Source organism: Ambystoma mexicanum, chromosome 12 (genome assembly GCF_040938575.1).
Source record: "Ambystoma mexicanum isolate Mex_15411 chromosome 12, UKY_AmexF1_1, whole genome shotgun sequence".
NCBI lineage: Eukaryota > Metazoa > Chordata > Amphibia > Caudata > Ambystomatidae > Ambystoma > Ambystoma mexicanum.
The window spans coordinates 655,519,093-655,544,342 of NC_090936.1; the positions used below are offsets into that span (position 1 = coordinate 655,519,093).

The 25,250-nt window shown below is 44.6% G+C and overlaps 1 protein-coding gene across 1 annotated transcript in view; it reads left to right on the top strand.

The window, feature by feature from the left end:
- The window catches only part of PIK3CG (phosphatidylinositol-4,5-bisphosphate 3-kinase catalytic subunit gamma), a 380,321-nt gene that overhangs the window by 296,959 nt on the left and 58,112 nt on the right, over positions 1-25,250 (top strand). The window contains exon 9 of the mRNA XM_069629131.1: positions 14,367-14,478. Within this exon, the coding sequence (XP_069485232.1) occupies positions 14,367-14,478 (112 nt within the window). The remainder of the gene's footprint in view (positions 1-14,366; positions 14,479-25,250) is intronic.

The following is a 25,250-nucleotide window of genomic DNA, read 5'->3' on the forward strand; positions in this document are numbered from 1 at the left end:
CAATGTAATGCCGTTGTGAGTGTTCAGAAATGGTCTGCAGGCGGTGATAAGTTTACATGTATAGGCGGAGGCCGACCTAACTGCATTGGTTTGTCTATTCAGGGAGAGGGTGGAGTCCAGAAAAACACACAGTGTTTAAGTGTCTTTGGCGACCTTGATGACGTTGCCGTCAATGGTGAATTACTTATAGGCTTGGTTAAGTTTGTTCAGACGATAGGTGGATCCTAGTAGTAGAAGCTCCGTCTTATCGTCGTTGTGGCAAAGTTCATGTTGAGCCATCCAGGCCTGGATGACCAGATAGACATCATTCAAGGCTGTGGTATCAGCTGAGTAGTCACCAGTAATGGGTATGAGTATCTGGGTGTCATCCGCGTAGTTGGTGTAAGATACACCCAGATAGTCAAGCACATCGAAAAGGGGCTTGGTGAATACATTGTACAGTGTAGGCGATACACAAGAGCCTTGAGGCACGCCGCAGAGAATAGGAGAGGGGTCTGCCAATGCTGAGGGCGAGAATACCCGCACAGATCTGTTGCTAAGGAACGAGTGGATCCAGGCATTGGCAGAGTCAGAAAAGTGGGCAGCAGATTTGAGATGCTGGCAAAGTATTCGGTGGTTTACCTGATCGAAAGCCGCAGAAAGGTCGAGAAGAAGGAGTAGGGCAAGCTTCCCGTTGTCTTTTAGTGGCTCCATCTGAGTTTTCAGATCAATCAGGGCTGATTCGGTGCCGTGTTTAGGGCGGATGCCTGATTGTCTTAGCCCCAGAAGGTTGTTAGACTCGAGGTAATCCTGGATCTGCAGGTAGGCTGCGCGATCAAGGATTTTAAGCAGGAACGGGACCGTAGTGATGGGTCTGAAGTTAGTTAGTTGGGATGTTAGGGTCAAGGGATGGTTTTTTGAGTAGTGGGATTACCCGTGCATCCTTGAGGTTGTCAGGGACTATACCAGTTTTGAAGGAGGCATTTATGAAAGATGTGATGAACGGGGCAAGGTGGTGCGAAGCTTCCTTAATGGTAGGAGCTGGGCAAGGGTCACCTTAGCAGTTGGACGGTTTGAGGTTGTTTATGATTCCTTCTACTTCAGGGATGGTAAGAGGTGAGAAGGTGAATGGTTTAACGGGTGGATTAACTTGGTGTTGAGAAATAGATGTGCCTGTGAGCAGTGGTTGGTCCAGCTGGCTGTAGTGACTTTTGTTTATTTCTGATTTTGGTTTGAAGGGTGGCAATTTTACCCAGGAGTGCTGTCTGGATATTAGTGCACCAGTTGCTATCTTTGGGACAGGAGTTAGGGGAGGCTACAGGTGGCTCGAGTTCCTTGAGAATTTTGAATAATTCCTTAGTATTTGATTGTGCTAACTCGATGCGGTTATTGTATGAATCTTTTTTGGCCTGGAGAAGAGCTTCTTTGTAGTTAAGGGTGGCTAATAGGAGACTATCCTTGTGTGTGTCGTAGGGGTGACTTTTCCAACGTTACTCTGCTTTGCGTTTCTCTTTGTGTAGCACTCTGAGCTGCGGTGTAAACCACGAGTTAAGGTGCGCATGTTGTCTGAGTCTTCTAAGTTTGAGTGGGGCGATGGCGTTTATGACTGTAAGGACTGACTGGTTGTAGATGTTGGCTAGGATAATAGGGTCAGAACAGGAGTCAGTGGCATTATTGAGAGTGGGGAGGATGAGAAGGAGTAACTTTTCTGTATTTTCTGTAGTTGTGTTCATTTTGTTTCTGGTGAGGATGGCTTGGGCGACAGGAGGCGCTCGAAGTGAGACTGCTTCAATGCTGAAGGTGATGATGTGGTGATCGGACCATACACAGGGGATGTTGGAGAGTAGGCGGATGTTACAGTTGGTATCACTAAGCCAGTCTAAGGCTCGCCCTTTGTTATGGGTGGGTTTGTGTATGTGGTGAGAGAAGCCTAGATCTGTTAAAGTGTTGGCAAGGTCAAGTGCCGGCGGGTCATTGGGGTCTTGGTACCCTAAATTAAGGTCACCGAGGATAATAGTTTGCAAGTTTGTTTTCGCTTTATCAAGTACTAGAGCACTGATGTCATCCACAAAGGAAGTGGGGGGACCAGGTGGTCTGTAGATTAAATGGATAGTGGCCGTTTGGTTGGCCGATAGTGTGAGTTTGACCGAGAGTAGCTCTGCGGTTTCCATCTTAGTACTCGGTAGTGTTCTGAGTCCTAGTGAGTTTTTGTAGATGAATGCAATTCCTCCACCTCTGGCAGTACGGTTGCATCTGGAGATGGCATAGTTGGGTGGGATAGCTAGTGAGCAGGCTGGGTGTAGCCATGTCTCAGAGATGGCGATGAAGTAAAGCTCCTGAGTCTTGAAGAGATCCGCAATGTCCAGGGCGTGGGCTGCTAGGGACCGTGCATTGATCATGGCGGCCTTGATCAGGCCAGCGTTGCTAGGCTTTGCCTTAATCTGACTGGTGTTGCCTGAGGCGGCGAGGTACGTCTGGGGGCCTTGGGGCATAGGTAAGGTACGGGTTTGTGGTGACAAGCTAAGTTTCATGGTTTTCGGAGATACGTTAGGACACATGGGGTGACCTTTCTTACCCATAAGTCTAGAACCTGGTCTTAGGTTTCTTAAGAAGGTAGCGCAGGGTTGATTTGGTGTAGGTTGTTTAGTGAAGTGGTCGAGCCATAGGGCCGGTGCATTGAGGTAGATATTAGGATATTGGGGCACAATGCTCGAACTGGTATCAGTAGGTTCGCAGGTAGGAGCCATGATTGCAATGTGCAAAGTGGTGGGTGCCAATGGGCTTGTGGGTGATAGGTAGGGCACACAGCAGGATAGCCACCGTACGAGGAGTACTCTTAATAGAGGGAGGAGGAGGTTTCGGACAGGTAGGCGTGGTAACATGATACCACCAGAGTTGGTGGAGTAGGGCACTAGGCCAAAGGCCAATGTAACGGTCGCTAAGTGGACAGAGCAGAGTGCAGCAAACTAGGTCGACAGGCTCTATAGGCTATGCAGTACAGAATGCACTGATGGAAGCAACAATATCGGGGACATCAAGGTAAAACAGTGCAAAATGCAGCACAACTACATTTGAGTGTCAGGCACATCAGGTTAAATAGTGCAAAATGCAGCACAACTAGATTCAAGAGTCAGGCACATCAGGTAAAACAGTGCAAAATGCAGCACAACTAGATCCGAGGATCAGGGAAATCAGGTAAAACAGTGCAAGATGCAGCACAACTAGATTCGAGAGTCAGGCACATCAGGTAAACAGTGCAAGATGCAGCACAACTAGATCCGAGAGTCAGGCACATCAGGTAAAACAGTGCAAGATGCAGCACAACTAGATCCGAGAGTCAGGCACATCAGGTAAAACAGTGCAAAATGCAGCACAACTAGATCCGAGAGTCAGGCACATCAGGTAAAACAGTGCAAAATGCAGTACAACTAGATACAAATGTCAGGCATAACAGGTGTCATCCGCATAGTTGGTATACATGATGCCCAATTTGTCAAGGCGGTCGAAAAGAGGCTTGGTGAATGCGTTGTAAAGTGTTCGAGGGACACAGGATCCTTGGGGACTCCACATGTAACTGGGACGGGGAGGGCTGCGGCAGTGGTGCAGAAGACTCTCATGGTGCGGTTGGTCAGGAAGGATTGAATCAATTTTAAGGCGCTGGTCGAGAAGTGGGCTGCAGAGGCCAAGTGTTGGCAGAGAATATTGTGGTTGACTAAGTCAAAGGCTTCAGAGAGGTCTAGGAGGAGGAGGTTTGCCAAGTCCCCTTTATCTTTGATTTGGTCCATTTGGATTTTGAGGTCCAGTAGCATTGGTTAAGGGATAATAGTATACCACTTACGGCAGTAGTCAAAGGAGACCGGCCGATACAAATTAAACGCCCCATAACTCTGCATACAATACAATTCTCAAACACAGCAGTAGTCAGAAAGGCCTGACGTGACAAATCAAACTCAGCATAAGGAATGATGCATGGACATCTGGTAACGGAAACAACCATGCAACATCATCATCTATCTTCGTTCATTGAATAAACTTCACATTACGACTGAAGTAAGAATTACTGTGCAAAAGCAGGGTATAACTGCTAGTATATACATATATATATATTTATTACAGGGCCTGTGGTAGCAGCCTTGTAGGTATGGTTAAGTTGCTCAAGCCATAGGAAGAGCACTTTTTGGGCAGCTTATATCTTGGCCTCACCCCCCCCCCCAGACTAATCCACATGAAACTTTCCAAAAGGAGTATATGGTCCAGTCAGAGCGATCCTGTGAAGTTTGGTGAGGTTCCGTCAAGGGGGGGCAAAGTTATGGGGGTTCCCAAAATGTGTGGTTTTTCCCATAGACGCATTGGAAAATAAAATGTCCTCACGCCTATAGCCTTAACCTCTAGGTGGATTTTCTCCAAATCTGCAGCAGGAGCGGCGGCTTGCTCCCAAAAGCATGATTTTGTAAATTTGGTGTAAATCCGTAGTTTTTTCCAAATTACCAAAAAGTAGGTAAAAATAAATTAGTGATATCTCCCCTGTTTGATCAGCCGGCGCACCCGCTGATTGGTCAATAAAAAACATTAGGTGCGTCATATTTTTGGAAGCACCCGCCATGTTGGATTCTCGGACAGGTGCCAGTGTCCGTGGACATCACAGTAAAAACATGTTAAAACAACATTGCACTTGTCAAACTTATCAAGCAATCTCTAGTCAAGTGAGGGGTGAAGAGGATGGGATGGGATATGGCCGTAAAAAACCAAAAAAAAAACAGGTGTTTTTCTTCTCCGATGTCTGTGAACAGTCCTGGACAGTCCTGTGAAGTTTGCGAACATATTAGATGTTCGGGGGCATCTATGCTTATTTATGCATTACAGGGTTGGTGAAAAGCAGTTTTTGGATGGCTTATAACTTTGGCGCCACTCAGTGAAACTGCATGACATTTTGACATTTTTGAATTTCATTCTAGACCTTATTCGGAATCATTCTGAAAAATGAGCTGCTGTTTTGTCAAGAGGGAACAAAACTAGAGGGGGGGGTCCCAAAATATTGTAAAGGCTTATAAATGTGGTGCCATTAGACGAATGTGAACAAATGTTTGCAAAAAGATTTTAGATCTATACATAAATGTTTTTGAAAGTTTGGTGGGATTTTGTCAGGAGGGCACAGAATTAGAGGGGGGTCTCAAAATATTGGAAAGGCTTGTAAATGTGGTGTCATTTGACGATGCTGCACAACAATTTGCAAAAACATTTTAGATGTAGATATAAATGTTGTTGCAAAGTTTGGTGTTTTGTCAAGAGGGGCTAAATTAGATGGAGATCTCAACATTTTTAAATGGCTTATAACTTTGTTGCCGTTTGACGAATGTAGACAAATGTTTTCAGAAAGATTAGAGACCAAGCTTTGAATGTTTGTGATTCAGTCAAGTGGGGACTAAGCTATATGACTATTGTATGTAGGATATGTTGAAACTTTTGAAAAAATAAAAGATGGGTGGATTTTCAGCAAATTCGTGTAAGGAGCATTGGCAAGGACCGGAAAGCATGGTTTTGCAAATGTGTCCGTATTTTATTTTTTGACAAGTGTCATAATGTAGGTACAAGAAATAGTGATATACCTTTGGTGACTGAGGTATAGCCTGTGACCATCGGCTGTGGCCAGATGTCCGGGACATAGCATAAGGTCATGACCCGGAAAATCTGGCTACTGGCCATGACCATGAGGGACAGCCAATGGGGAAAAAGTGACCATGTCCACCAGGGACCGGCTATGTGGTATAGGTTTTTGAAATTGGGATAGATTTGTATTTGAAAGGGAAATGAAAATGTGCTTGTGGTAATATGGTCATAGGGTTCTCACTTCGCCTTCTGCAGGCCACCATAGAAAGGTAAGAGGGGCTCTGTACGGAGCCCCGCCTTCCCTTTTCATGGTGGCCATCTTGGAAAAGGATTTTCCTTCATACAGCTTGACGCTGTGCAACTCCCTGTGTAGAAAGAATAATCTTTTTTTTTTAGCACCCCGGGTTACCGCTTTGGCAACCCAGGGTGGTAATTGCCTTCATCCCCCATTTCAGGGGATGGAACGGGGGATTAACGGTCCGGAGCCCTCCTTATCTGCCCTCGCTTCACTTGGCCCGATAACTTGGGCTTGCGGGCCGTTATCTCCCTGTTCCAGTCCCGAGAACGGGGGATGAATGCCACATTACTCCCATAAGCAAAACACAAAATGCTAATTGAAATGTTGGAAAATCTTATTGAGTCTAAATGTAAAGTACATGGAGTCTATAAGATTTTTTGCTTTAGGTCTATTTTATTACTATGAAAGGTGGTTCCTAAAGGAACCTTTTTTTTAGTTTTTTTGGATGGGGTTTTGCAGGAGGAGTTAGAATGTAAGGTTGGGAGGGAAATGAGGGAAGAAGCACCAAGCACTAATAAGGAGGGGCAGGTGGAAAGGGGAAGATATTGAGCATGTGTTACATAGGAGTAGGTGGCAGTGTTTCTCATGCTCCTTGATTACAGCTTCAAAAGCACTTTTCGAAATTGCTCCCCCCTGCAGAGTGGTGTGTTGCACTATATACAGAGGACTGTTGTCTTCGAGAGATATGGATCAGCATCCTTTCTTATTGCTTGCGTGGTGGCTGGTGGGATTTTTGTGTCCCACAGAAGTAGGCTGTGTGGTTACAGTATTGGTTGAGGACAGCCTACTACTTGCTAGGAAAGGAACAGCCTTTCTGAGAGCATTGCGGTGGTTGGAATGGGTGTGGCTACGCATGGAGGTGGTTCCGTAGGAGGACTGTCCAGGCATTCCGCGAATGAGTACAATGTTGCACTCAGTGCATTTCACTTTGGTAGCTTTCGTGCATTTGGCACATTCCCAACAGTGTAAAAAACTGCCACACCTGTGATTCTCTCTTGGTGCTAGAGGTAGGTACTTCCTCTACCTCATCTTCTTGGTCCTCTTCATTGTCTTTTGAAGTACTGCACTTTTTTTGTTGTGTAGGTCCTCCATCTGGTGGTGGGGTGGCTCTTTGGGAGAAGGGATGGCAATAACTGATGCCATTTCTAAGATAAATAACAGTTTTGCTAATATCCTTCCAAGTATGTGCTCTGTACTAGATTGTTAATGGAAAATGAGTAAGAATAGGTGTAGGAGCTGTGCAAGGGGAACATTTTGAGCTTGAAAGTTTGTAGATCAGCAGAAAGTGCAATCCGAACTGTCCACGAAGCACGGACCCGATCGCGAAGTCCGGAAGCTTTCGCAAACACGTCATCATGCAGCGCACAAGCGTGCGGTCATGTGACACTGTTTGGAAGGTCCACAATGATGTCAGCCATTCGCGGATGTCAACGTACACAAAAACAGTGGAACTAGTTGCAAAAAGTGTATAGAAGTGTTAAAAATTATGCTAGAAGGTGGGTGGGAGAGATTAAAGGTGAAACTTTGTAATTTGAACAAACATTTTGCTATATTGGGGTAAGTATGATATTACTAAGTTGTAGGAAATTAGCATGCACTGGTAAAAACCCATGAAATTCACTGAAAGAACGTTGTTAAAAGGACTTTATGGTTAAGTTGCACTGATAAAAACCTATGAAATTCACTGAAAAAACTTTGTTAAAGGGACGTTATGGTTATGTTGCACTAATAAAAATCTATGAAATTCACTGAAAAAAACTTGTTAAAGGGACATTATGGTTTAGTTTCACTAATAAAAACCTATGAAATTCAATGAAAAAACCTTTATAAAGGGACGTTATGGTTACAAGTAAAAAACAAAAAACCTCAGAAATTCGCCAGTTATGGTAAGCTAAGCAACCATAACTGGTGCCACCATCGTGCACTGATGGGACTAACACCCAGGACATCATTCCCACAGACAACCATTCCAACCTTATCCAGTGCATGTCGGTGACTCGACGCTGATTATGGATCCAAAAACCATAATGGACTGCATCGATTAGGTACTGAGAAATCACTGTGCTGACGTCATTAGTGACACCACGACGTAGCTGCGTTAGTCATTAAGAACACTCACAGCCATGCACACTCACTCGCATACACGAAGAACATGCTTACACAGTTCTGTAGATAGAGGAAAGAGACATATATATATACTTTCAAAGCCTTTTTTTCTCATTAGCCAAGTGCTGTAACACTAAACGCAAAGCAACAAGAGATCCTGAGCAAGCTTGCAGATGCTTATGGCAACTGACCCTAGGAAACTACAGGAATATATATGGAGCCTGGTAGGACCACGTACAACCAATTTATAGGAAACATAGCACAGTATAAGCATATAGAAATCACATTATAAGTCTAAGGAAAATCACAGAAGGCCTCAAGCTACAGGACACCACACAAGGGAAGCAGGCTCTGGCTGCACGAAGCGGGAAGACCGAGCTCACAGCCAAGGTCAGAGAACACAGAATAAATCATCATAAATGCAGGCCCAAAGAGCTTAATTTTGTGGTCCACACCCACGTGATGTGGCCGAACTAGACACCTGTGGTGGGAAGACGAGCCATTTTCACGAAATCCAGACGAGAAGTGAAACAAATGTTGCAACATAGATCGCACTCTCGTAGGCAAAGGTGGTCTACCACCAGATACATTTGGGGCAATTAGTCACTTCACATCACCATGAAGAGGTGCACAGACGGCTGAGAACCGAATGGGATCCCAGGCCTGGGGAGACCAGTTCATAACAATTAGGAGACAGAACGGGCAAGGGCCAAAGCTAAGTTTGCGACCCTGCACCAATGTAATAGATAGTTTCATGGGGAAGGGGTAGACTAGCCACATGGCATGAGAAGGCCAATCGACTATGACACTTATAGGTGATCCATAGGTTATACTACTCCGAGCACCCAACCCAAAACAGGGATAGGTTTTTGGTGGAGGGCCCAGGTGATGACGCCACGTGGCATCAAAACTGTAAAACGCGCCTTGTGAAATTGAGTATTACTGGAGAATCATGATTCTCCTGAATAGGCCGTTTATTTTTGTAATAAACGACAGTTCTAACTTGCTGTTGGCTGAGTCCTCTGTTTATTCTGGGGAAAGTGTTGTTGGGCCCTTGGGAGCGAAGCAGGTAAGCTCCTAGCCATCCCCAGACCACTGTTATACCGGGTTTTCTCAACAACACTATAAATACCAGAATGGAATTCAGCAAAAGGCAAACAAAATGGTCTCTGAGTGCAATACTTTCAAGGACTGACAGTAGCACGGTTAAAATAATAAAGTGGATGCCATGTGTTTTCTTAGTGTGTTATGAGATATTTAAAATGAAGAAAACACTGCACCAGACTGTGGATTGTCTCCCATCCATGCAGTAACCCAGACTAACTTTGCTTAGCTTCAAAGTGAGGAAGTGGCTGCCCCCCCTCAGGCCATGCCACTCTAAGTGATCTTTTAACTTTCCATCACTGGTTAGGCACCATGGCCTGAGGGGGCTGGCTTTTTCCTCGCTATGAACCTAAGCAGGGTCAGTACTGCTTAGTGTATGAATGGGAGACCCAGGTGACCAGTGATTACTTACCCCCAATGCCACTGTAGCTGTAAAAATATCTATTTTTTTATAATTATGTATAAAAGATTGCAGGGTTTGAGAACGGTGCGATTAAATTATTTACTGTGGATCACACACTGGTTAAGCAGCGTGCTACAAGTCCCTTGTTTTATGGCCGGTCTCTTGGTGACTGTTGTGATACATCGCAAAACCCCAATTTACCGCATTTAAGCAGCACGTGAAAAGGAAAAAATGACCAGCTGCAAGAATAATGTACCCCCAGGTACTTTTGCCCCATAGCGAAAATCAAAATCTGGCACCCATGAATAAATGCACAGTAAGTGAACATATATCTTAAAGTGAAATATACAAAGGTAGTTCATTTGACCTTCCCCTTCGAAGAAAGTGCACAAGACAAAATAGCATTGGACTTTAAAAAAAAGCAATGAACACCAGAAAAATAACTTGAGAGAGGAAATGTTCAAATAAATATGCTGGCAAAGTATAAAATATGCTCACCTTTTAAACCCAGCAATCTGTTGTGAAATATTCCCTGTAAAACTAAATCCCAATTAGAAACAAGTGCTTGTGATCTTGTGAGTAAGCATCTGCACTGGGAACATGACAACCTGAGTAAAAGCCTGGTATCCAAATACTTGAGCAAACTTGCCAACCTCAAGAAACCCAAGGGGTTGCATCCGTCCCCTAAAAAGAAGTTACGCTGTCCACCCACATGTGTCCTTTACTGGTGCCCAGAAAAGCAGCCACAATCATAGGAAAATAACTCCACCAGTGTCCAGGATTGCAAACTCTCTTGCCACATTGTGGGCAAATACTCATGACTTACTTGCCCTCTCATAATTTCCCCTCCTCACCCCCATGTCTGGTGTTCAACAATACTCTACTTTAGAAAGTTAACTTGAAAAGTGCACATACCATAGTGTCACTCAAATATATATGTACCTATAGAACTATGTTAGGCAAAAAAGTTTACAATTGTGGCATTAATCCCCCTATCTTGACTGTGAGACTACAAATACCAGAATGCAATTCTGCAAAAGGCAAAAAAATTGTCTCTGAGTGCAAAACGTTCAAGGACTGACAGTAGCACTGTTTAAAAAAAATAATGCGGATGATGTGTTTTATGAGATAATTAAAACTAGGAAAATACACAGAATTTGGGACTGTGGCCTGTCTCCCATCCATGCACAGAAAGCTTTGTATTGCAAACTCAGTCCCCCGACCACCTCTAACTCCCAAATTTCACCTGGTGCCCTCTAGCCACCCCCCACTCCCTTCGACCTCTAGCCTGATGGCATTTGCATGTTGTTTTACTTGTAAATGGCATTTTCCCTGCAGTTCATTTTCCCATATCCTCAGCTATAGCCACGGTTATCTCTCGCATCGAGAGAAAAATAAGATGCGGCTGTTTCATTTCTAAAAACATCTTGTTTTGGGTAAATCTCAGAGATATAGCTATCTATTTTTGCGACGCGGGCACCCCCTTCTGCGTCAAATATTTTAAAATCTACTGCACAGTATATCCCCAAACCACGCATGGATCATGAGTCAATGTTTTGTGCCCAAGTTGTTTTGGACCTTTTGGGGCAAACATTTTTTATCTTCTTAATAACTATTTTATTTTTTAACACATTTTTACAAAGCAGTCTGGGGTGTGGGGGAGCAAGTCCTTAATCACCTACGAAATTTCTGTCAAATCTGTTACTCAAATCAAATGTTATTAGCAAAAGAATTGTTTGAGGGGTTCCTATGGGAAACTATAGGGTGGCAAATATATATATATATTAGCAAAAGTACCCATTATCTGAACTGGTTCTGTAGACAAACATGATAACACTCTCATTAATTGTTGAAAATTAATGACCCTTTAGGTCACTGTTCTGCCTTTGTGAGAAACCTGAAGGTGTTTCACTTACTAGTCCCCAGGGATCTGTCATCCAGGTGGCTAAGACACGACCATCGCTATTGGATCCAGTTCCTGGGGGTGGACCAGTGCGGGAGGATCACCTGGATCGGGGGTCCTCAGGGAGTGGAAGTGGTATGCTGACGGGTGAGACACGGTACCCCCTTTCCTATAACACCCTTTCCCCATCCAACCCCATTGGATATTCAGAAGTTCTACCCCCCCCTTTTCCAAACACAAACACTTTACTACAACAGACTAACACCAGAGCCGTTTACCTGACATGTCCCAACACAAGGGTAAGGCAGAGTCAGACAATTGACAAAAACTATGCACACCTGACGGCCCTTTTTCTTCCCCACAAGGATAAAAGGTGGAGCACGAAAGCACACTTTGAGCAAGGCCAAACACATGAGGAAGCAGCTATTCTGGACCAGCAATTCAAACGGAGAGGAAAGGCAGCGAGATCTGAGAGAACAACAAGGAGGGAAGTGCCCTTGCCCTTTTCAACCCAGACCTGCAAAGCCTCTGTGAGAAGAATCATAAGACTGGGATTTACAGCTGGCTTGTGGTGTAACAGATGTCAACAGTGGACGTGGGCCTCCTGCGTTGATAACCCAAGTGGGGAGGCACACTTGCTACTGTGGTACCGTCCTTGACTCCAGAGGCAAGACAAGCCAACAGGTTCAGCACAGCCGGTGAGTCGGAGAGAGCTGATAGCAAACCAGACTGTTTTGAGCCCAGGGTTGTGAACGGCAACATTGTATGAGCTTGTATGGACCAGCTGCAGAGTGGTCAGGTGCCACAAGGGCACTCATTCGAAGGACTCTGGCTGGTCCCCTTTGTTAAAACTACAAATACTATGAGGCCTTATGAGAGGCTGGCGTGAGGAGTCAGAGGCGTTATACAAGGGTCGAGTCAAACCCCTTGTACAATTCGAAAATCGCTGACACATTGACAAGAAGGAAAGCAAAGTAAAGTGTGTTTACAGAACTGTGTGTAGATTGGCTGGGGCTTAAAGGAAACCCTGACTGGAGGCTGTGACCTGAACTTAGGTAAGAAGGGAACCTACGTGGTCTGAAGGGAGTGTTTTGTGAACTGTGGAAAGTGTGAACCCAACGGAGGGATGCTAAAAGAAAGCTAGGGGAAGGGAACACCACTTTCTGAGATGATTGTGAACATTGTGAACCAAGGCAAGTGTGAACCTGACTGAGGGATGCCGAAAGAAGGCTAGAGGAAGGGAACCCCCACTTTCTGATGAGAATGAGCCAATCATGAACTGTGTTAGAATGGCTAGGTGAACCCGACAAAGGGATTCCAAAGGAAAGCTAAGGAGAGTGAATCCTGCATATTGATAAAGCAAACTGAACTGTGTATTTGGCAAACGTGAACCCGGCTGAGGGATGTCTGCGAATTAAGGTGAATTGGAATACACCAGTGAACATTGTGTCAACAAGAGTGAACCCGATCGAGGGAAGTCCACAGTGAATGATTGTTTAAAAAGGCATTAAGACTCTCGAATCTTGCAAATTGTGATATTGTGAAAAGAAGGCTTTAGTGAACCCGACTGAGGGAGGCCCATGTGGCAAGAAGGATCGGAGCCCGGCAGACGGGGAGCCTAAGGTGAAAAGTAATCGCCCCGGGAAGAGTTATAAAAGGAACTTTTTGTTTGTTGTTCTGAGGCAAGAGACTTTGTGTGAAAGAGACTTGGCCACAGAAGGCCCTGACATTTTAGAAACAAACTGTGACCTTGTGTTGGCGAGGCCCAGGAGTGTGCTGTGCTCAAAGGTCCTGCCTTGTCCTGTGCTAAAAACTTGGGGAAGGGAAACCGAGCCATACCATCCTGACTTATCATTTGGTGAACACTTCTTTCTTTTCTTGAGAAAATGTTCACACACTATTTTGTAACTTAGGTGTAAATATTGTCAATATTTTTTTTACTATAGGCCTTTTTTATTTTGACAAGACGCCACTAGGACTGCTTTATTATTATTTGATGGTCGTAGCTTGCTCCCTTCATAGATTTAGGTTTAGATTAGGTTTTTTTCTCACCCATTATACAGTTTAATAAACACCCTTGAACTATGATCACATGTGTCTTTCTTTACTGTTGCCACCATGAGTTCCTCACACTTACCCTGGCATGGTGCAGTTCGTTGCGGTGCATTGCGATGCAAATATCTCAGAAATCATGCATCCTGGGGCCTTGAAACATGTTTTTTTTCCTCCTATCGGGACGAGTTGAGAAACAACATTTTTCTTTCCCTTCCTGGTGGAAATGGTACGGCTTCGTCGGCAAGCAACATCTCGCAAAAATCCTCTGGAAAAGTAATTTTACCTGATGCAGCAAAAATTTGGAAACTTCTGGAATTCTACCTGCCTTCACCTTCGCCTCTCAGGTCCATTCGCCTCTCATACATTTTTTCTTTCCCTACTCTGTAAACATGGTTTACGGCTTTGTCTGCAGGCCACAAACCCACAAACAAATGATTACTTTTTCTGAAATCCGGTGCAAGGGGTGGGTTGTGCAAATATCATGTAGCCAGTAATGTCCGGAGGGTCCTAAAGGTAAGTATGCAGAATTTGGTGCAGATTGGTGAAATGGTGTGGAATTGTATAAGGAACAATGCTTCGCCAAGCCACAGGCCCACAAATCCCGCCACAAACAAATTTTGACATATATAATTTAATTTAATTGTTCATTTATAACGCACTTAATACCAGCTTTGTGGTTTCTAGGTGTGGGATTGGGATTTGAACCTCTGTGGAGCTACTTTGTCTTGCTTCCAAATTAGTTCTACCTTGTGTGTGTGTATACCCTGCCCATTGGTACCGGATGGTGCGGCCAGCCTACAGGCCAACTCCCCGCAAGTCACTCAAGAAAGCAAGCATACTTTGGTTGGAAGCTGTCTGTGGTAACTTATTAATGGCATCACACCTATTTTGTGTTTTTTGTGTTTAATTAGTTGCATGCCGCAGTGGAGAGATTTGTGTATTCCTGTGCCGGATACTGCGTGGCAACATTCGTTCTTGGGATTGGAGACCGGCACAATGACAACATAATGATCACAGAATCAGGTACACTCTTGCATTTTTGACTTTTTCTAAATAACACTGAATGAATGGATTTTATGGATGTATATTTTAGACTCATTTTGTACCTTATTTCATTGTAAACTACGAATGATTTGACGTTATGTTTTACTGCGTGCACATGCACTATCCTTGTCAGGAGATGATGCCCACAGAGTGGAGAGGAGGAAACCAGCTTGAGGTGGTAGTGGGTGTTTAGTACTCTCTATGAAGCACATGCATTCAGGAGAGAGTGGAAAGGGGTTCCCTGTTTTCATCTATGTGCACATCTTAGGATGTCGAACCTGAAGACCAGCTTTCTTTCCAGGAGGAGCCGAGGCGACATAGGTCACAGAGAATGTGCTCCTCTGTTTTCTTTAGGAGGCTTAGGGGTTCCCTGTGCTTCCTATGGGACCCCACAGTGCAGATCCTCTTCTATGTTCTTTTAGGATCCTGTTAGTTTGGGTTGCTGCTGAGAGAAGATGCAGAGTCTTGCAAGCCCCATTCCCATTACTATAGGCTTTACATGGGATTGTGTCTGCACTACCCTCCCAGAGAGTCATCACTGTGCTGCTAGTGAATGGTCCCCTAACAGACCCTTCTCAAGCCACCCCTACTTAGCTAGTGGTCTTTGCTGCAAAAATAGTGAGTTATCATTCTGTGGTCTCACCCGCTCCTGCAACCTTAAGTTTTTGCATTTGTATGACACATAGCGTGTCCCAAGCAATTCTGCAATGACCATCTACTAAGCACACCAGAAGCTTAAGGTAAGTAAGTAGGCCATTGTGGCAAAGGGCCTGATCCTGGTGCTTTATTTTTAAACTTCTTATATCCGTGTAGTTTTTTGGGGATCTTCAAAGGATCGAATCTAATCAATTTTGGTCAGCTATTTTTAATGGAGAAATTAAGGTTTTTATGGGGGAAGCCTTTTATATTTGGAAGCAAGCAATTTGTCCCTTTTAAAAAGAATGTATTATCTCTGTTCTCTGTATATGAATAATATGAAATCAATGTATGTCTTTTCTCTTGTTATTGATGTAATTGTTATTTGATAGTGTATAAGGTTTTAATTAACCAATACGCACTTTAAATTTAATTTAAAAAAGAAAATATCCGTGTAGTTGCTGATTCAGAACTGTGAGTGTGAAAATAAGCCAGAGAGAGACCACTTATCTTTACTGCTGCACATAGCAACAGATGCAGTGTACAATGTAGTGGATCTCTGCCTGTGTTGGTGCTGCTGAGTATTTACAAGCATTGCAATCTGAAGACCATAAGAGAAGTATTAAGGGCACCTGTCAGTTTAGAAGAAAATTAGGTGGACTCTCTGTAACCCTGCAGTGTATTCCAATCATAATCTCACCCATCTACAGCAACAAATAGATGGATAATCGCCTTGTGAAGATATTTCTGGTAGTGAGAGTTAGGGGACTCTGTGTCAGATTAAGATGGTCTTATTTGTGCTCTACCATGCTGATTTGTAGTTAAATATTTGAGTAGCAGCATGAGCTGATGGAATTTGTTTGCCAGTAGCGATTCGCAACTGGTAGATGAATGTATGGGGTTACCAAAGTGGCAATATCTGAGGCCTATCCTGCAAGGAGGAAGGTGAGTGATGCTCAGTGTGCATGAGCAGCCAGATCCAGTGGGCCATTCTGCCGAGCAGAGGAGAGACGGGATAGATGCTCAGGGTGAGCCCTCGGGAGGCTGCCTGTGAAAAGAGGAGGGTGCAGTTTAGTCACAGCAGATAGGAGAAGGCTATCCTTCAGAAAGGGGCTCAAGGCCGCCATGGGGAGCCCAGGGTTGACAGCAGGGCCATCCATTGAGGAGTCATATGACGAGTGTTCAGAGTGTGTCGTAGAAGACAAAAAGCCATCTTGCTATGACTAATGACGGTAATGGTTATCGAAGGTGTGTATGAAGAGGCTATTATGTGAGGAAGTAGGGGGTGGATGCCCATGGTGGGCAGCAGAGGAGCACTTTATATGGGAACATTTGAAGGATCGGAAGGACAGCTACGGTGCTCTATAAAGGGCATTCTGAAAGGTGGTCCGAGATGAGTGCCCAGAGTGTGGATCATGAAGCAGTCCTGAGACATCTTTGAGATATATAAATATCCAGGTTGGACATCAGAAGTTATTTCTGTGCAGAGATCCATGAGGAGTGTCCGAGGTGGGCAGGAGAAGGCATGCTCCATTGACGTTAGTGAGGGGTGCTGAGGGTAGCCAGAAGAGGTTTATCCAGCAAGGAGGTCAGTGGGGGGGATTTCTAGGGTTGCCATAAGGGAGAATCCCAGGAAGAGGTGATTGAGGAGAGTGAGGGAGGGCATCAGGGTGGTATCATATTGTGTGAAGAGGTTGGTGAGTTGTACACTGCCTGGGTAGTAGGGGAAGCTCCTCGGAGGAGCTCAGAATGGCAGCTCTCTCAATTTATGAATACAAGCGGGCACCTACATTCTTTTCAAACTGGTTTCAGACTGCTTATGGGAACCAAGTCGGTTATGATCTCAGCTCTTGATGATCTAGCACTGATGAAGGACCGCAGGGAGTTCGGAGTCCTGATTCTTCTTGAACTCTCCGCGGCTTTTAACTCAATCCACCATCCCATCTTGGTCCAACGGCTGGAACAGATTGGGGCGTTAGGTGCTCCTTTGGCTTGGCTCATCTCTTTTCTATCAGATCGCCAAAAGACGGTCTCTTTGTTCCTGTTTATTTCCACTGCCATTTTGGTTTCTTATGGTGTCCCTCAGGGGTCCTCTCTTTCTCCTCTTCTTTTCAATCTTTATTTTCGGCCCCTTGCAGACCTTGTCTCTTCCTACGGCATCTGCTTCTATACTTACACGGATGATACTCAGCTGGTTTTCCGCCTCACATCCCCGATCTCTGATCCTCTGTTGTAGATTAGGGATAGGGACTTGGCTGGCAGAAAACTAGTAGAAGCTAAATAGTGGGAAGACCACAGTCCTTGTGACTGGCACTACTGATCCCCGCTCTGTCTGGAAATCTGATTTCTGGCTGGTTTCTCTTGGCCCTCTCCCGACCCACAGTGCTGTAGTGAAAACTCCAGAGATTAAACTTCTCCCATCAGGATCGCGCGAGGCCCAGATTGCCACGTTTGTAGTGCTGGCTTCTTAGGGCTAAAAATACTGAGATATGTTCTGCCTTTCCTCCCACCTTCTCACAGGGCTAAGGTTGTCACAGCCTCCACTATGGGCTTGCTAGACTACTGCAACAGAATCTACTTTGGGCAACCGGAATTCAGATCCAGAGACTCCAGATTCTCCAAAACTCTGCATGAACGGTTGGCACGGTTGGCACTGGGTGCTCCTAAGCTTACTCACTTGGCCAATCTCTTGGCTGAACTTCATTGGCTTCCGGTTAAAAGCCGGATTGTTTTCAAGGTCTTGTGTATGTGCATCAATCTATCCACTTGATAGATCCTGTCTTCCTGCAGTCAAACTCAAAGCATATGCTCCTTCGCGCGGACTACGCGCTGCATCAAGAAATCTCTTGGCGATCCCCCACTTCCCTAAGACTAGCTCCGGGGGTCGCTCTTTCTCTGTCTTGAAGCCCTTGTTGTGGAATTCTCTCCCTCAGTCCTTCCGAGAGATCCCTGATCACCTATGTGTTCGGAAGGTGCTGAAGACTCCTCTGTTTAGGGTTTAATCTCTGCCGTCTTTCTGGTCTTCCTGTCAGCGCGTAGATGCCCTCGGGCCTTGGTTCTATTGCGCTTGATAAATATAAATACATACAATGGCAGCAGAGGGCTGAGTATGAGAAGGTTCCTAAGGGGTGACTAGAGTGAGCAGAAAAGTGCCAAGCTGTGTCGAAACAGGTAAATAGTGAACAGCACATAGTGCAGAGACAGGAGGCTAGGAGCAAGTTTGCAAATGGACAGGAGGTTGGGGTCTGTGCTCCCTAACAAGTTGTTTGCTCATATGGCACTAAAATATGCCACCACCACAACCACTCGAAACCACTCCATGTAAAAAGGGAGCTCAAAGTAGAGTGTTGTGAGCAGTGGGAGTAGGGTCTGTCCCATGGGATAGTCATTCAAGTAGGTAGAGTGGGTAGCACAGGAGCAGTCATTCATAAAAGGCAAACACGAGTAGATATATATTAGATTGATGCAGTAGAATAACCAACATCCTTTAAGCATGCACCATATTACATTTGGTAATTACATACCAAACGTTCCATAAATTATATCCTAGGGCAACATATTGAAGCAGAGACAAAAACTTATCTACGTTCTACGTTGATTGTGCTACAAACTGTCTGGCTTTTGATCAATCAAGAATATAATTGATTGCACTGCAAACTGGCAAGGTTTAAATTGAGATAATTGATCAGTACAAATTTGAATTGATCACTTGTCCTTGGAAAACTTGTTTTTTTGCACAATGAAGGCCACTAGTGTTGGCAAGATGGATTCGTCATTTTATAGCTAGGTTTTCTGAGGGTATATCACCCAACCAAAGAGATTGTAAGTGGGTGATGTACCCTGTGTCTAGATTCCTGGATCACCTCAGACCACCTAGGCTGCCAACAAGCCAGAAGCATGTCGGCATTACTGCCAATGGCCAAAGGCCAAAGGCCACCCTCCTCTGTGAGCTGGTAATACTATTACAGAGACCAAAGCAGGGGAACATTACGGCCGAGCCGCCCCTGCTTAGTGCTTTATTTTTACGGCTCCGTCCATATGTGCATCTGCACCAAGGGAGGCCACCAAGAAGACACCTAATGTCCTAAAGTCTTCACTTTATCCGACACAGGAATACAGCAGACTTCCATCTTAAAGTCTGTGGACTCAAGTCCCAATTTAGCCCTGGCTTGCCTAGATCCATAAATCATAAATTCTGTTTTGGGTGAAGAATACCAGAGGCTTCTAGGTATTCTTGTAACTGTCATGAGGAGATTTTGTCCACAATCTTAAAAAGAGAGGGAGTTTTGGTAATAGGCCTCAGGTTAGCTGCCTCTTTAGGATTTAGCCAGGATTTGTTATCAATGAGGTTACCACGACTTCCTTGTTAGTGCCGGTAACAGATTTATGGGTTAAAGGAAGCGTTAACAAACCTTACGAGGAAGGAGGTAATAAAATGTGGGCTTCATCATGAGTTGGGCCATAGCCCTTAAATGCAGCAGTAACGCTATTACCGCTGCATGAAAATATACATTTTTGGCCCGTTTTCGGCGCTATCAGCCTTGCGCTATTATCGCAGATTTATTTGCGCCGGCACTAATAGTACCACCCCAAACCCATTGGGTCCAGGCGGTCCCAATGGGGAATGGGGATTTACCGCCTTACCACTACTTGTGATCCAGCGCAAATGCGCCGGACGAGTAGCAGTAACGCAAATTGCATTGGACGGAATACCAGCGCAATTAGCGCTGGGATACCGCCCAACTCTTGATGAGGCCCTTTATATTTTCTGGTGATCTTAGTGCGGACTAGGTTGACCTTATCTGAGAAGGCTTGCTGGACTCTAATGCAGTCCTCTTTACTACAACCGTACATTGGGTTTTTCCAGATTTCTAAAGATTTCAAAGAGTTTTTTGTATTGTTTGCTGCATTTTCAATTTGTTCATTATAAAAACTCTTTTTTGTTTAATGGATTGTAAGTTTGTATGTTTTTTTCCATCAATTTCCAAGCTGTCTGATTTATATCAGACTTATTTTTCACCCAAGTCCGCTCGGTCTGTCTTTTTGACTTTTTAAGGTCGGTCAAAGCCGTGGTGAACCAGTTCTGATGGCATGGTCTGTCTCTTATGGTTTTAGACTTCATGGGGGCACTCTGTCCAAATGTGTGTTTAAATGTGACCCATAGAGATCTGTCAGTCTTCTTGCGGTATCTTGATCTGCTGTTCAGTCGATGATTATTTTAAGGTAACTGACGAAGTCCTCAGTTTTTTATCTGATTCATATTTCTACTAGAGACTCTCTTGGAAGTATTACATGTGTGTCACGATTTCTCTGGCAAGTGTAGGAGGCATTCTATGAAAGAGTGTTCTGGCCAGCTACATGGTTTTGTGTCAACCCTCTCTATGGTGATATTCCGCGATGCCACCCAGTCGAGAGTGTTCCCTTACACATGTGCAGGCTCTTTTATTCATGATAGAGACCAATGGTTTGTAATCAGTGATGAACGGGGCCAACCTGACATCATGCAACTTTTTAGATCTGCCGATAGTCCAGACTCCTGCAGCACAGATCCAAAAAAAGCAATGCATGGTTTCAGGAACTCAGACCTGGACTTGTTGAGTGTACGACCTTGTGACTTTTCAGGGAACATTGGGTTATCTTTCCATGTATTCAGCTTTAGATGTGACATAAATCAAGTTGTCAATTTTGATATTGGGTACTCCTAGGAGAGCCAACAGCACACCACTGAAAGTTTGTTGGAACACTTCCTCTGCCAATGATAGCCCGAGGTTTAGGAGTTTACACCTATATAGGCCCTTGTGAAACAAGAACATTGCAATGAAACACGCAAGTCAGGTCAAGCTTGGAAAACACGTTACCGCCCTGGAGGTCTGACACAATGTCATCAGTCGTGGGTGTGGTTTGGTTTTACGTCTTGATGGCATTGTTCGGGCGATGCATGGCCGTGCATATTTTTCTTGTCTTCAACTCCACAATGATCCGTTACACCAATGTATTGGGGCCAGACACTTCCTCAGTTAAGCCCCCCTTTCTTACTTGTCCAGTTCCATTACCACCTTTTTCCTCAAGTGGAATGGCAGAGCTACTGGCTTAACTATGTTGTCAATGTGTAGTTGAAACACTTGGCTCTTCAGGCACCCTACTCTCAATCAGTGACATGTATGTATGTTTGTAACAAACTAGAATTGTCTTCAATGTACACACCAAACATGAAATGAACGACATCCAGGGTCTCAGCCGTTTCACACTCTAGCTGCATGTCTTTGCCCCCGTAAGTAACATAGAAACGGGTTTGCACTTGCTTTTGTCCATGGCCGGCCATTGTTGGGAATGCTCCATCTTCAATGGATATGGGGGTTGATCTGCCGAATGTGAAGACGAAAAATCTTGTCTGGATCAGTTGTGGCTGTGGAGAAACCATCTAGGAATCGCCATGGCGTTTAATGAGGCATCGGTGTTTATGAGGACAGCAATTCACTTGCCCCTTATTGTGACACAGCAGTGTAATGATCACACCTCTGTGAACCTATGCACATCATGGTGGAAGTGACAAGATCCTCTCCTTCTTCTTCTTCTTCTTTGTCATCGTCTTCTCCATTAAGTGTGCCTCCTTTGGGGCCCACCAGGGTTTTGATGCTGCTGTCCCATTGGTGGGTGGAGACATGTAATTGGGGACCCTGCGATGAATAATGATGTCACCCGCTGCCGCAGTAGTAGTCGATATGTGGAAGGCTGCACAAGAGAAAATTGATGAATCGTTGATTTTATCTCAAATGTATGGTTTTCAGAGGGGGTCTCGGGTTGTTGCTTTATCTATACACTTTCTGGGTGTGTTGTAATGAGAGTTTAATTATTCTTTACATGGGTTGCAGATAAACTGAAAATAGACATTCATAAAAACATTTTTTGAAATGGTTGTTTCTCCAAAACATCAATGATGATAATTTGACATAGATGTGTTGTAATGTCTTTGGTATTTTTGAGGGTCATATTTTATTTGGTTCCATATTTTTAATTATTAAATTACAAAGATATTTTTACTGTCTGAGGAATTTACTCAACTTTGCTACTGTTGAAATAGTGTACAATATAAAATAACACCACAGTTAGGCGTTCAGTCTACGAAGTGGAGTTATTTATTGAGATGTCCTCTGCATGGCTCCAAAGCTCCGTCCGTTATGGCACCAGTGCATAAGATACACGGGCTGCCGGGGCAGCGCCACAGTCTGTGCTCGCAGACCAGGGACACATTCATATCATGCCACGTACTTGCAAGGACAATACTTTTGGCTTTTATGCCAGGCACTGCCATAATGATACTAACTGGCCATTAATGGTGGCAGCTGCAAAATGGTACAAGTCCCTGGCCATGAGCTAGCAGTGCCTGGCAAATGGCTATCCAATATCTATACACAAACCAAAAATGTTTTTTAAAGTGCAAGAATGTGCATACTGCTTATGAATCAAGTGATTAAAGGCACACTTGGTTAAGATGTTTCTATTACACCAGTAGCACATTTAAAGCTCCAATTAAGCCATTAAGTCCCAGAAGACTGCTTTGAAATAACACTGGCAGCTGCTTGGAGCACATAGGTTGATGTTAGCATGGCGATCAACAGTCAGTGGGTGGATAAAAAAACATACAACACCCACAAGCTATGTCTCGAGCACATATCTCATCTCCCTCCTAGCTGCACTCCAGTGCAAAGGTTTCGACTTATAGTTAGTGCGTTAGCGCCACCGAATAGCCAAAACAAAAAAGGGTGTGCCACTCCTTCTCATCACTTTGGTGCTCTCTAAGGTTATCTTCGCTATTGCCATACAGTCTCTTAATTGGCTGCATTCTCCCCTGCACTTGCGCGATCTCATTGTCACCTGGCCTAATGAGATTGCTGTTTTGTCCTCCTTCTGTTCCCCCCCTTGCCTCGTCGCGCCTTGAAACACTTGTGTATAAGCGCGTTATAAATGCCATATCATATCATGTATGTTCTGAATTTAGAAGCAAACATCCATATGCCGAAGCACGTTCGAAGGAATTCAACTAGGTCCTAACTTTCTCATCCCCAGACAGGAACAGAAAAAAATAATTGTTGTTTTTGCACTCCCAAAAAGTACTTTTTTCAACAAACTGCAACTTTATATATATATACGGCCGTGATATTGAAACATTTCAAAACCTGTGTGAAAAGTACTGCAAAGTCTGTCAGATGCGTTGCACACGCTTAAATGTTGCCTTGTCAGACGTATGTAAAATGAATCACTAGAACACAGGTGCAGAATGATAGACCAATTATTTGAATTAAGCATTACACCGCGCGTTTGTTCTTTACCCCAAACAACACACTAGCAGTTGTGTCAGGAGAAACAGCGGCCATGCAGAGCTCACTCGCACTTCCCGTTTCTTCGATGACTGCTGTAAATTCGCGCTTTTTGAATGACTTTGCGGGACTAGGGACACCAACTTCTTTTTCTGTCGTTTATCTGGCTTTTATGGACCTAAGCACTGCCTTTGACAAAGTGGACAGAGCTAAGCTATGGGCTGTGCTTGGGTCCCTGGGTTGTCCCGGGGAGATTTTGCAGGTTCTGGTTGACCTTCACACGGATAACGTGGCTTGTGTACGTAGTGGGCCGGGCGGGCACTGCACAGCTTGCTTCCAGGTGGGATGCGGCGTAAGACAGGGGTGTGTGCTTGCTCCCATTTGTTTTTGTCTCTATATCAATGGCCTCTCGCGGGACCTTAACGATGTAAGGGCAGACTTTTTGGTTTTGGGGGGTAGGGGCTTTCCGGTTCTGGCTTATGCGGACGATACAGTCCTAATAGCCAGAACACCAAGGGCCCTACAGGTCCTGATTGACGCTTATGCATCCTTCATGAATAATTTGGGCCTAAAAATCAACTCCAAAAAGTCAGCGGTTATGGCCTGTGTTGGAAGGAAACGCCCTGCACCAATGAAACCCATGCTATGCGTTGGGGAAATTATCCCTAGAGTCAAGGTGTTTGACTATTTGGGGATTAGTTTCTCTGAAACCCTAAATGGAAAGGCTCATGTGTCAAAGCAATCAGCAAAGATGAGCCAACAGATAGGCGGGCTCTTCAGATTTGCGTCAAGAAGCAGAGCTCAGCCTCTTGACGTGATTCTGAAAATTTATGGTGCACAAACTTCGGCAATTACTCTGTATGGCGCAGCCATTTGGGGTTTCCAGAACGCGGCTGTAATCCAGAGTAAAGAAAATAAATTTTTTAAAAACCTGCTGGGGTTACCGACCAGCGCCCCCGGATTAGCTGTTCACAGAGAATTGGGGGCAGAGTTCTGGGAGGATCAATGGGCTATGGCACCATTACATTTCTGGATTCGGCTGTGGGCAAATGAACACGCAACGCTGTGCCATTTCATCTTACGTACAGTGTTGTGCACATCAGGCTGGAAAAAAATCCCATGGTTAGCCTATGTGTCAGCAAAATTGGGGGAAGTCAACCTTAGTGCCTTGTTCCCGCCCGAATCTCTAATTACTAAGCCAGAGGGGGCAGCTTATAAGGTTAAACTGAGCGAAATCGTAGTTAGGAGGAAAATTCTTCTGGGATATACCCAGAAATCTGATTCTTTTCACTCTAGTATTAGTAATCTCTTCGGAATTCAACCTTATCTGACTAGGAGCACTTTTAAATCAGAAAGGTGGTTGATCACGAGGGCCCGCTTTGACTGCCTCCGGCTACAGGGAAATACATGCAACTGGAAAAGTTTTCCTAGTGATGCCGGCTGTCCAGTCTGTGGTTACAAGCGCGAGGACCTTTCGCACCTATTGTTTTTTTGTATAGGATATGCGGGTATACGCAGAGTGACCTTGGTCCCCGCGCTTAAGAAAACGGAGATCCGTCTACATAAGGCAGCACTCGAGTTTCTTCTGAGGGCTGAGTCAGTTTTTACATCCTGGGCCCTGTTGTCTTTCTTAAAAAGAGCGATGCATTTTAGAAAGAATCTATTGAATCTACAAGATGGGGGTAGTTAGCGCCACCAATTTTAATAATGAATTATGTTGGGGGAAAAGTGGTTGAGTTTTGTTTTATGCTTGATTATAATGTACAATTTTTAAAACATTGCCCTCTTGATTGGCAA